Source organism: Sarcophilus harrisii, chromosome 2, assembly GCF_902635505.1.
Source record: "Sarcophilus harrisii chromosome 2, mSarHar1.11, whole genome shotgun sequence".
In the NCBI taxonomy this organism is placed as follows: domain Eukaryota; kingdom Metazoa; phylum Chordata; class Mammalia; order Dasyuromorphia; family Dasyuridae; genus Sarcophilus; species Sarcophilus harrisii.
This window is the reverse complement of record NC_045427.1, coordinates 546,693,448-546,709,478: the sequence shown is the minus strand read 5'-3', so window position 1 is coordinate 546,709,478 and position 16,031 is coordinate 546,693,448. Positions and strand designations below refer to the sequence as shown.

Genomic DNA, 16,031 nt, shown 5'->3' with positions numbered 1-16,031 from the left:
TTAGGAGAGAGGAGACCTTGGTGTAATTATTAGGTCTCAGTCACTCCCTAAATATGTGACCAGGAAGTATTTAGTTTTCTAAAAAAAATAGACCATTAAATTAGATGGTCTCTAAGATAATTTTGAACTCTAAAATTCTGAATTCATGAAGTACCAAATTCTCTCAATTTATAGATACTTTTCAAGCTGCAGGACTGGAGCACTCAAAGTCTTAGGGATAGAAGTGTATTCACTTGGCTTTTTGAAGATATTCAGGAATTAATAATAAGCTATTATGAATCTATGCATGTGAAGCTGTGTAAGGTCTGGTCTTGGAGTTTGCAACTCTCTGTCACTACTACTCAAATAGCTGTTTACATATGAAAACTAATCCTGGGAATCTTAAGATTTCTCTCACTATTAGAGAATTCTTCAATATTAGGTTTATGTTATATAGTAAAAGATTATATTTTGGGCTATTAATACCTTAGTGTGCTCACTGACTATGTTGATTATCAATACTGGAAAATAGTGAATACCACATCAGGAATTTTGGTGGTTTTTTTTAAATGTCTATTTCCATTAAGGAAAGACAGCTTAAAAATGAAGCCTCAGGCTTTTAGGTAAAGCAACAAAAGATTCACTGATCATAAGTGCAATTAATATAAGAAAGACCAGGCCATGACTATAAAATTTGCTTGGTCTTTCAAAGTATCACAAATTTCAGTTATTTTGCTAAAGAATATTTCTGGTAATTCTTTGTTAGAATCTCTTTAAAAACAGGATCAAACTGTAATGAGCTGGTAAGTTTATAGAACTCATCAATCCAAAGGCAGAATATACAAATGAAACCATAAAGTGTCAAAGAAGAGAAATTGAAAAATTCTTAATCTTTAAGATTGAAATGAGGGAGAATATCTCGTGGCTCTTCAGTTTTAAAGATTATCCTGAATAGACCAATTATGATCTAAATTTGGCAGTTGTGATACATCTGATTGTATGCTTTTCTTTTAAACTTTTCTCTTCCCTAGTTCCACTGTGAAAAGGATGGGAATTCTATAAATCTCTATGGATGATATTTGATTCTTTTAAGGATACAGGGAATTTTGTCCTTCATAAATATGGGTCTAGAGATACAGAATTATGAACAGCACTGATTTATGGGTTCTAACAACAAGAAGACAAGGACATATGTTAAAGAACTCAATCTAGAAGCAAAACATGATTTATCAAAAATCCAGAATTTTCTGCCTAATATTGGACTCTGATTTTTCCTGGAAGAAATGATGATAGAAAAATAGAAGAGCACACATACCTTAATGCACTATATCCTTGACACACACTGACACAGCAAAGGACTCTCTCTTGATTTGCCTGGGTTTCACCCAGGTATTTACACACGATGTTTCCACCCAGACTAAAACCCACTACAACTAGTTGGGTCTGAGGATAAGTCTTCTTGATGTAGCTCACCATGGCTCCAAATTCCCAGGTACAGCCTAAAAGTAGAAACCAGTCCACAAATCAGTTATCATGCAATGAATATACAAAATACGCTTTTGGTGGGAGTTTTCCTATGAGGGGAAGATCCTACTTCTTGAGATAGTCTATTTTACTTCTGACTAGCTCTAACTGTTAGGAAGTTTTCTCTTAAATCTTTAAGTACTTTTTTTGGAATGTCTATCCACTGCTGCCAGTTCTGCCATCTGGGACTAAACAGAACAAATTTAATCTCACTTCCATACTGGCTGTTCTTCTCTGGACATGCTCCAAATTATCAATATTCCCTCTAGAACATGGCAGCCAACACTAAACACAAAACTACCTGTGATTACAAAGGGACAGTCATCTCCCTAATCTTGAAACATCTGCCCCTCTTAATTTAGACTGCAGTGTAAATTCACAGCTGTCATGTCCACACTTAACTCCCTTGATCTTTTTGGGCAACCTGCTGTTGAGACATTCTTCCCTATCTTGTACTTGTGATTTTGATTTTTTGAATCAATTTTAAGATTTTATTGATTTCTCTGTTAGACACAATTTTTGTTCTTTTGTATTACAGTTTCGAAAATGACTAAATAGATAAGATACTGGAAATGCCCTGTTTTTTTTTTTTTCTTGACAGACATTTCTAACTAGTAAAGAAACTACTTAGCCACTAGTGTTTCTAATGTCATTTATGTTGTGGATCAAATACTGTTCTAAGGGTAAATTAAGGGAAATCTGCTCCATTTTCAATCACCAAAAAAGAATGTTCAGGTCATACATATAAAAATGTGTAAAGCTGAGGGCAAAATCTGTAAGGTCTTCATGGTGTTGAGAAAAGCAGAAAGCTGATCCTGGAGAAAGCAGGATCTATTTAGGAAGGGTGGGAACAACCAGGCAGATATATTCTGTGCACTTAGGAGAAAAATGCTCTATGAAACAGTGGCAACAAGCAGAGAGAAACAAACCAATTCAGCAATCCAAATAAGATGCTTCTGATAAAAAAGGATGGCATCAGCCTATGCCCAGGCCTCCACACAAGTCATAAACTAGGTAATTCTCAATAGCTCCTTTAACAAGCGGAAGTAAATTACTATACAATGAAGAGGTGGCTCTGAATCCCTCTAAAGTCCTCAGGTTTGCCTCTGTGGGAACAAAGGTTAAAAAAAAAACACACACACACACAGGAAGACACTGAGGGAGGAGATAATAGAAAATGAGCAAAAGGCATGATAGCATAAGAAAATTATTGGCTTATGGTGGAGGTCCAGACTTGTTGATTGATAAAAACTGAGGAATTTTAGCAGCTCATCCCACAAAAGAGCAGGTTGAAGGTAAGACCACCTTTTTTTTTTTTTCTTTTATATATATGTCTCACTTCTGCAGCAAGCACTCAGCATTTGGCAACAGGAAGCATGCTATGCCTATTGGATCAGGCCTTAAGAAACTGATTTATCTGCTTTTTTGAATTTGAATTCCCCTCTGGGCAACTGATTCTATCAGCACTAGAACTGGATGCTTATGGAACCAGTCTCCAAATTGTACCACTTCTGGATACATACTCACTCTTGAATACTAAAGCAAATATTTTCCCCCCAGAAAGGATCTTCAGGATAGCATGAGGTTATTAGATCTGACCTTTAGCTCTCTCTTGAGGAGGCATCCTCCTGATGAGTCTTCAAAAGAATGGCAAAATTACTTGATTTCACTCCCTCCACTGAGACAGACCAAAAACCCCATGGTGCCATAGGAGTTGGTTTTTGTGAGTTGTTATAAGCTGGAAAAATGAAACAGTGGCAAACTTTCTGGTGATAACTGTCCTCAAAAGTTAGATAAGTTGACCTTTGGGCAATACCTGGAATTCCCTTTTCACAACATTGCCTCCCCATCTCTGCCTTTCCTCTTCCTAGTTAGATAGATACAAAATAGCCTGGGGGGAGCTCCAGGTAATAGCTCTTAGGACTTAGATTTGGAAGGACCTTATTCCTTCCTTATTTTCCAATTCTTACCTCATTTTATTTGTTTGCTTGTTTTAATTAAAGATTTTTATTTCCAAAACATATGCACGAATAATTTTTCAACACTGGCTCATGCAAAACCTTCAAATTTTCCTTTCCTCTCTCCCTCCCTAGGATGGCAAGTAATCCAATATATGTTATTCATGTTAAAATATATGTTAAATCTAATATATAAAAACATTTATACAATTATCTTGCTGCACAAGAAAAATTAGATCAAAAAGGAAAGAAAATGATAAGAAAACATAATGCAAGTGAACAACAACAAAAAGAGTGAGAATGTTATGTCATGATCCACACTTAGTTCTCACAGTCCTTTCTCTAGGTGTAGATGTCTTTCTTCATCACAAAATCGTTGAAAAGAGTCATGTCTATCAGAATTGATTGTCGTGCAAATATTCTGTTGCTATCATACCTCATTTTAAAAGTAAGGAAACTGTGGCTTTAAGAAAATTAAATGACTTTTCAAGGTTACATAATATCAGAGCCAGGATTCTAAACCAGGTCTTCTTCTGTCTATAAAACCAGTGCTTTTTCCACTGTAACACACTGTCACCCATGCAAGTTTTGCTTTCTTCTACAATGGTTGAAATATCTTCCTAAGGTTTTAAGTGAACATCTTTGTAATTATACTCCCCCAAACCAATCTCTCTATAGAGGAGTTATTAGCTCCTAATAGCACTACCTATACCAGGCAAAACAATTTTCTGATTGTATTCACTTCTTTTATCAGATGTTTTTTCCTTCCACTCCACCAAATATTCAATAAATCTTTTATCTTTCTGTCTATTGTCTAGTAATCTTGAGATCTCTACTATAAAGTAAAGAAAAGAAAGAATCATAGTGATTAGAGAGTGGGTATAAGAATCAGGAAGACCTGCTTGGGGAGTTCAAGCCCTGTGTCTGATTCAAAATAGCTAAGTGAGTTTAAGGAAGGTACTCGGTATATTCCAGGCAATTCTCTCTTATAGTTACATACAAGCTGCAGATCTAAATGCAGGGAGGAAATTTATACATGATAGTTCCCTAAAGTTTTGTGTCATAAGAGCCAGAAGAAAACAAACCCCGTACTAAAGTTAAATTCAGATTTGATTGGCACTCTTTAGATTTCACTTTCCTTCTCTGTAAAATGAGGGCCTGAACTAGAAGGCTTTTGTAGTCCCTTCCATATTTTTAGATATTAGATTCTAATGTTATTAAAATTAGAGGCTAATTAATTGTGACCTAAGACAAGTATAGAGATGTCACTAAAGTTGCTACAAGAGCAATTTGCTATGATACCAAGGAATAGGTACAGCGAAGCTAATTATATAGGTACTTTGGGAATGACAGCTGAATTAAATACAAACACATTGGATTTGAGGGCTGGACCAGTTATCTCTGTCTCTTGGTACACTGTTATAACTGTTTTATACAAAAATGGATGTCTCCTAGGCACAGGAGAACAGTCATTCAATGGACCTTACACAGCTCCAACTCTGAGTCCTTATGTTGGTAGATGTTTCTTCTCAGGTTCCCAAGATGTTGTAAAGTTAATGGGATGCTACAGGTTTCATTGACTTAGAGGAGTTCACAGCTCAAACAAATGGGGCCCATTTTCCTTGGATTATTCCACTACAAGTAATACAAATGTCAGAAAGACTCTAATCTACTTTCAAGCATGAGAGAAATTCTTAATGAGATTCTATGCATTTAATCCTTATGGGACTAGCATTGGTGGCACTGCTCAGATATCTAATATAAGGCTACCGTAATAGAAATAAAATCTAGGGCACTGACTATAGCCTTGCACAAAGAACTGATTATTATCACTCAACACTTGAGAGCCAACAATGCTCAGAACAGAAAGATGAATGATAATGATACGTAGCTAATGTCCCAGCTATTGGGATGTATAAAAAAGGCCCTCTGGGCAACATCTGCTTGTGATCTACTTTATTTTATAAGAGTTTTCCCAAATGGGGCCAACAGGACTGAGAAGTTCAACATCCAGGTTAGAGAAATAAGAATAAAGAATAAATTGTATGGCTAAAGACAAAAATGGCATAACAAAAATAGAAAAAGCAAGTCCAGGTTCTGACACTTACTAGTTGTGATCCTTGCTAAATCAGATTCTTCTAAGTCTCCATTTCCTTATTTGTAAAATGTAATACTTGCAGTAATCATACCAGGGCAGTTAGATAGTTGAGTAGATAATATGTTGGGTCTGGAGTCAGGAAGACCCGAGTTATATTTCAGTCTCCAATATTACTAGTTCAGCTCAGGAAAAAAAGATGAAGTTTAAGGAAGTCTGGGCATGTTGAAGGAGACTATAAGCATCAGCCTGATAGAATTAATCTAGACTGTCCTTACAAAACATGATCCTGAGCAAGTCACTTCATTCGTTTGCTTTAATTCACTGAAGGAGGAAATGGGGAAACCATTCCAGAATCTTTGCCAAGAAAAGGGCATGGGCGGTATTGGCATGCTATGACCATGGGGCATGAAGAATCAGTCACCACAGAGCAGCAAATGCTTACACCTCACAGGGGGCGTGAGGGCAGTGGTCTGTGAATCTGCAAGAGTTGTGTGAATGAGTTCTGACACGTACAGACAGATAGTTCCAGAGCCTGCAGTTCCAGTGCTGATGTTGGGAAGCAGCACGGGTCCATGGGAAAAAGATGGACATGGAGTTAGAAGACATGAATTTGGATCTCAGTTCTGCCAAATGCTAACTGACTCTGAGAAGGTCACAACTCCTCTGGGACTCAATTTCTTCATTTGCGAAATGAGTTGGTATGAATGGTCTCTGTAAACCTTTTCAGTTCTTATGATCTATGATCCTATGTCTACATATGTATGCATATATGAGAACTTAATACATATTTATAGAATGAATAAAATATTTGTATACATCTATTCAAATAACATGTACATGTTAATATACATGCCACAGTACACATATGATACATGGGTTTATGTTTAAGTATACATACATAAAATATGTGTATATGTAATATATGAATGTGTCATATATTACTATATCTCTCTATATTAACTGCATTAATATATATTATACATGTGCAACCACATATATATGCGCACACACACACACACACACACACACACGCCAAAGAGTTTTTATAAGAGAGAGAAATAGAAGGTAAATATAATTCCCTGTCAAGTAGAAGATCTGGAAAATTAAGATGGTGAAAATAACAACATGAACTCATTCAGATGGGTGGGAGCCCTTTCGTCATAGCCAAAGTAAAAATGTATGAGTCACTATTAGGTCATATCTACTAGCTATAGGGTGTTGCTGTAACACTGAATAATTCAGTTAAAAAATAGCTGAAGAAATTTAAAAATGCCAAGCCCGAAGTATAATTATTGACACATCAGATGAGATGGCATTGTGTAGAAGAAAATCTTTATCCTCAGTTTTCATTTTTCTTTGTTCTTCCAGAGCAGTGACTTTGTGGGGACTCTGAGGACAGTACTGCCTTCAGGGATGTGAAGGCCTTCAGATTTTAAGCTGCATCTACAGGGTTGTCAAGTTTGACTCTTCTCCAAATCTGATGCTGTTTTGGAAGAGGAAATGCCTTTCATTTGTGCCTGAGAATTGTGAAAAAGGAGTTGCAAAGGGTTTATCCTCAGAGGGATGATAAGCTAGATTCAGGGAGCTGGCAGATTGAAGGTTGCATTTCATAGTCATGAAGAGTTTAAATAAATTCTTATGTGCTCTCACTTTTATAGAGATACTTTTTTCCCTGAGTTTTAAGACAGGGACAGAAGGTATGGAAACCACATTTGAAGTTGAACTTTTAAGTATTAGATTTAAAAAGAGAAAGGGCCTTATGGGCTCATTAACTGTTTGCAAGTGGGAAAAAGCATTATTTAACTTTAACATATTAGTGTTCAAAGGTACTGAGATATTGTCCTCAGAATGACAGTGGCTATTCTGGGTCGTAAATATGGAGGATAAGACAACAAAGTGAAATACACACACCATATATGTGGATATATTTATATAAATTGGGTAAAGGAAACCAAGTGGTAGTTTTGAGTATCTAGTTGGGGGGAGTTGATTATGATAGGCAGAACTGGGAAGGAAAAGTAATAAAAATAAAATACAAGACTTCAGAAACTAGTAAGACAAAATATTTGCTGAATTGAATTAAATATAAAATGAATAATCCACTTTCCTGGGCCATTTTGGTTTCCATTCCTAGTGGATCCTTATGATCATTAATATCTTCATTTTCCATATGATATCAAGTAGTTCTACCCACTAGGTACCCTTTCCAACTCTGCTCTTATTCCAGTGCAAAAAAAAATCATTCATCTGTAGACCAGATAGTTACAGGGAATAAGCTGATGGATTTAAATTTATTTTCCTTTGCTCTCTTAGACTACAAGCTTCCCTCTACAACTCTGTCCTTCTGGATCAACAATTCCAAGGAGCCCTATTGGGGTGTATGTGTGTAAAAAATATCCTTATTCAAATACCATACCAATAAAAATAAAAGCTGAGTTAATACTCTTGAGGACTTCTCTTAGAGAAGTAGACCTATGTTATGTTCAATTTACTAGCTCTTGCAAAGGAAAAACCTCCTCTACTTCCTCTAAGAGCCAGGGGAGAAGGTGGCTTTAATTGTGAGCCAAAGGACAGTGGACAGATAATTTGGTTTTGGGGGAAAGGACTAAAAGTTTTAGGTATATGCTTGTGTACCTGGTTAGTTTGGAACTGTTTGTGTCTGTTTTAGCCCTGTTAGTTCAGCTCAGGAAAAAAGATGAAGTTTAAGGAAGTCTGGACATGTTGGAGGAGACTATAAGCAGCAGCCTGATATAATTAATCTAGACTGTCCCTACAAAAGTAATAGTATGTTGTTGGGCCAAGTATAGGTGCCAACCCTAAAATGAGACCTCTTTGAAAGGAAAACAATATATGAGTAAACAAATACTGGTTATAAGCTATACTCAGGTTTTATACAAGTCATATTGTGGGGGGAAAAGTTCAGTCATAAGAGATCATAGATTTAGAGCCAGAAGGGACCTTCTATAATATCTAGTTGAACCCTTCAATTTTAGAGAGGGAAAATGATTTGCTCAGTCATATAGACAGTAAGGGAGCAGAGCTAGTATTTAAACTCACCAATAACCTACGATTTTTAAAAAGATATTTACAGAGATACTAAAGAAGGGAAAGGGACCTGTATGTGCACGAATGTTTGTGGCAGCCCTCTTTGAAGTGACTGGAAACTAGAAACTGAGTGGATGCCCATCAGTTGGAGAATGGCTGAATAAATTGTGGTATATGAATATTATGCAATATTATTGTTCTGTAAGAAATGACCAATAGGATGATTTCAGAAAGGCTTGGAGAGACTTACACGAACTGATGCTGAGTGAAATGAGCAGGACCAGGAAATCATTACATACTTCAACAACAATACTATATGATGACCAGTTCTGATGGACTTGGCCATCCTCAGCAATGAGATCAACCAAATCATCTCCAATGGAGCAGTAATGAACTGAACCAGCTACGCCCAGAGAAAGAACTCTGGGTGATGACTAAAAACTATTACATTGAATTCCCAATCCCTATATTTATACCCATCCATATTTTTGATTTCCTTCACAAGCTAATTGTACAATATTTCAGAATCCGATTCTTTTTGTACAGTAAAATAACGGTTTGGTCATGTATACTTATTGTGTATCTAATTTATATTTTAATATATTTAACATCTACTGGTCATCCTGCCATCTGGGGGAGGGGGTGGAGGGTAAGAGGTGAAAAATTGGAACAAGAGGTTTGGCAATTGTTAATGCTGTAAAGTTACCCATGCATATAACCTGTAAATAAAAGGCTATTAAATAAAAAAAAAGATATTTACAAAGAGATATGCAAGTAACTGAAGATGAAATCAAAGTATGGCACAGTCCTGTCAGGATTATATTAAAAGTGCTTAAATTTGGTAAGCAGTACAAAGAAGTTCAAGGCTTCTAGGGGAAGTTGACTTAACCAAACTTTAAAAATGTAGTATTAGAGAAAATGTAATCAAAGAAAACATAGGGCTGCTACTCAGGCTAGAAGGGACTGTGTAACTCCTTAGGAAAAGAAGGCAAAGCTAGTTAATTCTCACTTTGCTTCTATTTTGTCTGCCAATGAGAATGATCTCTAGCCTAAAAAAGACAGAATGAAAATGGCTAAAAGATCAATATATACATTGTAACAGAGATTGAGTCTTGCTCCCCTGAATCAGTTCATGTCATTCAATCCAGAGAAACTATATCCTATGTTATATTAAAAGAAATGGCTGGTGTATTTGCTGAGTTCTTGTCAATGACCTATGACAGATCACAGAAACCAGGAAAGGTGCCATTAGACTGGAAAAGAGCAAATGCTGCCCAATTTTTTAAAAAGGGAAGAGAACAGAGTATAGAAACAATAAATTTACAGGTGTGATATTTGATTCTTGGTGAAATGCTAGATTTTATTATTAAAAGGGGTAAACATCCAGAGGGATCAATGATTACAAAAGACCAGTATGGTTTCAAGTTCAAGTCATGCCAAATTGATTTTTTAAAAAGAATTATCCACATTTTTAGCAAAACATCTGATGAACTCTCTCTTGCTAAAACCTGGAGAGATGTGGGCTAAATGATAGTGCTATTAAGAGGATTTGGAATTGTTCAAATGATTATACCCAAAGAGAAGTCATTCATTGCAAAAAAAAAGCGTCAATAGGGTAGCCTTAGGGATCTGTGTTTGACCCTCTAATGGCTAATATTTTTATCAATGACTTGAATTTATCAGTACAAGATTGACATGCTTATCAATGCACAATGACACAAAATAAGCAGAATGATATTATTGAATTAAAGAATCAGAATTCAAAAAGATCTTGAAAGTCTAGAATGCTGGGTCAAGTACAAAATCATGAAATTTAATATTCTTGAATCTAACATCACACTTAGAAGAGGCAGTTAAATGTCAATTTTTCTTAAAAAGATCTGAAGGTTTTAGTGGCTCAGAAATTCAAATATAAGTCAACAATAAGATATGATAATCGATGAGGCTAATGCAATGTTGGGCTGCTTTAAAGGGCTAAGGAAGTAATAGTCCAGTTATCCTTTGCCCTAATTAGGCTACATCTGAAGTCCTATTTTCAGTTTGGGGCAACACACTTCATTCAGAACAATGATAAACTGGAGGGTATTTACCTCTTGAGTTCATGCCATGTGAAGATCATCTGGCGCAACTGGGGACATTTAGCTTGGAGAAGAAAACTTAGGGTGAGATATGGCAGCTGTCTTTAGTATCTGAAGGACATCACTAATATAAAGATTGAACTTCTTTTGCTTGCCTTCAAAGGGTAAGACTAGGACTAATAGGTAGAAGTTACAGATACAAATTAGGTTTAAAATAAGGAAAATCTTCCTCACAATTAGACCTATACAGAAATGCACTGGGTTGTATTTAGGTTCCCCTTCACTTGAAGTCTTCAAGCAAAGTGTGGGTGATCACTTGGTGGAGTTACAGTTAAAAAATGTTTGCTTCAGTGTTGATTGGACTAGATGGTTTCTGAGGCTCCTTCCAACCCTGATATTTTGTGATTTGATTCTGACACTAAATCTAGCCCTCTTTTCATGGTTCCCTCCTGCACTTGTATAACCAACCCCAGACAACTAAGCAAAAGACAGATAAGTGATGAATAAGCATAGTTCATGCTTATTCTCCTGTACTCCTTTCTACAAACCCAAACTGGCAGGAATCAACAGGCCAGAATCCATTAAAATGCCTAAAATGCCAAGATGATAGTGAATCTGTTCATAATTTATTCATCTGGCTTAAAAAAGGATTATGTTTTGGGAAATGGAGAGGTCAAAGCAATATGTAGTTCCTAAAATGTACTTTTGCAGCAACTTGGAATAAGATGTCTTCTCAAATCATATAACTGATGTGAATAATGGCTTAAAACATCACTGTTTTAGTAGAGCTTTATTGGTTTTACAGAGAAGATCCCTAAAGTAAGTAGAAGAAAATTCTCAAAAAAAAAAAAAAAAAAGAGAGAGAGAGAGAGAGATTTAGTACTGTGCTTGATGGGAGGTTGAAAAGACCCTCTAGCTACCAGAACAGAATATTGCCCTCTTGTCCACTCTCTGGCCTTGCCAAAAATGAAAAGCTTAGAAATAAGATTAGTAATGCCATATAAATCCCTACAGAGCACCTGCATTAGCTTGGGGTTTCAGTAGGGATGGGTACTGCTAAGTACTTAATAGGCTCATGGTCTTAAGGGAAGTCAGGTTATGTTTTTATCCCTTTCAATATGATACACAAGGGAAGACAAGCTTCTCTTCTCAGTTTCTTGAATCTAGACCAAATCTAGAAACCTTCTGGTTATTGACATGTACAGTGACATCTTGCTTTCTTATCCTAAAATTATAGTCTTAAAGATAATTTTAAAAAATCCAGATCCAATTATCCTAATAATCTACAATCTGTTTTATGGTTAACGTCTTTGGCTTATGGGTATCGTCAGACAAAATATTAGACTATTTCCTTAAGGCATTTGGAAAAAAAAAGAAAGCAAAACACACATTCTTTATTTTCCTAGATATTTTTCATGATCAAGTGATAGGAAATGCTGTACATTCCAAACACCAACCAAAGTTTAACAAGAAAAATTAAGCCAACATATTTCTGCTGCTGTACTGTTCCTATGAGAAGCTACATTATTCACCAAAAAAATCATTTCAAATAAAATTTCTCAAATTTTTGCATCATCCTTTTGTAGCCCAATCCCATCTAGATGTTGAGATTAATATATATTGGGTTTGCCATGGTATTATATATCATTTATTTTCTCTTTGTTTTAATGATTGTTTTGGAAATCACATTGCAGTAGGTATATTATTCATCTTGAGTTTTAGACTCTATTTTTAGTCTGCTCAACTTGCTTAGATCATGTAAGATGGGTTTTGCACACACTCTCCAATTCACAAAAATGATAAAAAAAAAATCAAAGAGCAACCTAGATGAAAGAAGTTAAGCAATTAACTATCTAGGAGACCAGGCTGAGTGAGTACTATTTCAAAAATTAACTGAAGCAAACCAAAATTCCCACCAATAACTTTTAAGGGATAAGAAAGAATGGAGAACCTGGACAGTCTGTCCTGGGGAGGTATGACCCAAGCATAAATTCTGCTGTATTTCAGGATAAAAATATTGAAGGACATGCTAGCAGAAAGTCTATTCTAGTGGTTTGTTGCTGCTATTGTTCAGTCATTCAATCACGTCTGACTTCTTGTGAGTCCTGTGGACTACAATATTGTCCATAGGGTTTCCTTGGAAAACATATTGGAGTACTTTGCCATTTCCTTCTCTGGTGAATTGAAGCAAACAGAGGTTAAGTAATTTGTCCAGAGTTACATAGCAAGTGTTTGAGGCCAGTTTTGAACTCAGGCCTTTCTGACCACTCTAGACATTCCTGGTTCATGTCTCATTTTAGTGATTTATCATCAGCCAAAACTTAGTTAAGTACAAATGCAGAGTAAGGATCTGTTTTGGTTGGCATGGGAATATGGGTTAGGAAACATAAAACCAAAGGAAGGAGGAGGAAGTAAATATTTTCCTTTCCTTCCCTTTAAATTCCATCATCTAATCCTTGGTCTCTAGTACAAAGTACATTTTTTTAATGGGTTAAGCCCTTATTATGGCACACATGATCTTCTTGGATAGCTATTCAATTTGATACTTGAGAATGTTTATAGATGCTCACTTGTTTTAGGTTTTACACAGACCATGTTTTGATTTTTCAAGTAAGTATACCATTTCTTCTTACTGTGAAACTGAGAATAATAATAGCGTGAAGATGTAATTGAAAGGATATTATATGCTGTAGCAAAAAACTTTGTCCAATGCTCTTTAAATATTTTTTAAGAGCAACTCTTGGAGGTAACCTTAATTGAAAAATATTCATTGTGTTAAAGATCATGAGGATCTAAAACTACCTTATTCATTTTAATTGTTTTTTAAAGACTAAATTAATGTTACTGCATTTGGGGTTTCTTAATCACTTTGCTTGAAGTCATTTTGATATGTTTTATCTTCTCAGAATATGCACAAGATTATGTTTTGGTTTTCCTTCTACCATGTCATCCTACAAGTAAAAGTAGCAGTAGAAGATGAACTCTATAGGGCTGAAAGGAATCAATAGAAATGCTTAGTGTTTCAAGCTAATTGTACAATATTTCAGAGTCTGATTCTTTTTCTACAGCAAAATAACGTTTTGGTCATGTATACTTATTGTGTATCTAATTTATATTTTAATATATTTAACATCTACTGGTCGTCCTGCCATCTGGGGGAGGGGGTGGGGGGGTGGGAGGTGAAAAATTGGAACAAGAGGTTTGGCAATTGTTAATGCTGTAAAGTTACCCATGTATATATCCTGTAAATAAAAGGCTATTAAATAAAAAAAAATAAAAAATAAAAAAAAATGCTTAGTGTTTTCTCTATTCTTTCTTTCAGTGGAAGAGTAATATCCAAAATAGACAGCATATTTTATTTTCACATAATATTTTCACAATGAGCTTGTGCCATAAGGACAATCAATCAATCAATCAATAAGCAAGTATTATTAAATCCTCACTATTATGCAAAGGCTACTATGCTAAGCACTGGGTTAGAAATACAAGACTAAAGACAATTTGCCTTCCAATAGGGGAGGACAATGAAAAAAAGGCAGACAATTAAAAAGAGGAGAAGAAGGAGAAGGGAACATCAGAGAATAAGGGATAACTGGTCTAGGCCTATACCCAAAAGGCAAGTACTGGAAAGAACTCACCAATGGGAGGAAGGCTCTGCAAGGATAGTTAGGAGGTAGCTGAGATACTGTGGAAACAGGAAGGATCCAAGTCCTAACTTCAGACACATTACATTTAATTTATCACTCTGGATGAAACAGCATAGAGAAAGATAATCTAGGATCTGGAAAAACCCAAGTTCAAATCCTGCCTCTTAGCAAATGACAATCTCAATATCCTTGGCAAATCTCTCAAATACAAAATCAAAAAGAAGCTATCAATCTGTATTAGGAAAGCATTTCCATATCAAAAATTCCCCAAACAGATGAAACAGGTCCATACAAAAAAGCCATTATATCTATTTCTATAAATCTGATCTTTCCTGCTAAACTAAAAGATCTATGAAGGAAGGGGTTATGTCTTGTTCGTCTTTGTACAACTAGTAAAATGAATAGTGTCATAAACATAATAATGTCTTAGACTAAGAACTGGAAGAGCCCTCAGTTATCTTAATTCAAGATCCTCATTTTATAAATGGGGAAACTAAGACCACAGATCTCTAATGATTTGCATAAATTCATATGGGTAAGAAGGGAACAAACTATTACTAAATGCTTATTATGTGTCAGGCACTGTCCTAGGTTCTGGGCACACAAAGACAATATATAAAATGGACCCTTCTCCCAAAGAACTGACATCCTAATTGGGAAGACAAGAAGTACATCCCTAAGCATATGTAGAATAAATTTAAAGAGAATAAATTGAAATAAATACAAAGTAGTTCAGGGAATTAAGAAATGTTTCATGTAGAAAGTGGGACTTGAGCTGTGTCTTAAAGAAAATGATTCTGTGAGCAAAGATAAAGTAAGGTAGCACCCAGGCTTGAGGGATGGCCAATGCACAAGCAGAGATGAAAGGTGGAGGGTGAAAAGCAGAGCAGCCAGTTTGGCTGGATCTGAAGTGTAGGAGGAGAGAAAATGTTCAATGACAGTAGAAAGACAGACTGAGAGTGAATTATTGTAAAGTGCTAAAAGCTAAACAGAAGAGATCACATATTATCTTAGAGGCAATAGGGAGCCCCTGAAGTTGATGGATAGGAGTGACCTGGTCAGATCTGCATTAAAAAAATCATTTTGGCAGTAATGTATATGATATACTGCAGTAGTAAGAAAGCAATTAAGAGCCTGCTGCAATAATTGCAATGAGGAATGGTAAGAGCCTGACTTGAAGTGGTGAGTAAGTAGAAAGGGTCAGATAAGAGAGGAGATATTGATGTAGAAATGGCAATATTTGACAACTTATTGGACATGTGGGGTGAGGGAGGTTTAGGAGTACAAATTAATTCTGAGCTTTTGAACCTAAGAGACTAGAAGGAAGTCAGTGCCTTTGACAGAAATAAGGAAGACTGGTAGAGGGGAAAGTTTGGTTGGAAAGATGAGTTCAGTTTTGGACATTTTGAATTTGAAATGTCTCTGAGAAGTTCAGAATTTGAAATCTTAAAAGGTAATTGGGTGACATGGGAGTAAAGCTGAGGAAAACAAATAGGGCTGGATGTAAACTCTAAGTAGCTGATGAGGTGGTTGTGTGTGAGAGGGAGGGAGGGAGATGAGGGAGAGAAGGGGAGAGAGAGAGAGGAGGAGAGAGAGAAGAGGGAGGGAAAGAAGGGGAGAGGGAGGGAGGGAAGGGGAAAGGGAAGGAGAGAGAAGACAAGACAGATCTTTGGGCTATAACCAAGATAGATACGGGCTTGAT

At 36.0% G+C, this 16,031-nt stretch overlaps 1 protein-coding gene across 3 annotated transcripts in view; it reads right to left on the bottom strand.

Annotated features, from left to right (window-relative positions):
* Window positions 1–16,031, bottom strand: part of ABHD2 (abhydrolase domain containing 2) — a 112,547-nt gene that overhangs the window by 19,183 nt on the left and 77,333 nt on the right. For all 3 annotated transcript variants that reach the window (XM_003755527.4, XM_012542481.3, XM_012542485.3), the window contains one exon: window positions 1,295–1,478. In XM_003755527.4, the coding sequence (XP_003755575.1) occupies window positions 1,295–1,478 (184 nt within the window). The remainder of the gene's footprint in view (window positions 1–1,294; window positions 1,479–16,031) is intronic.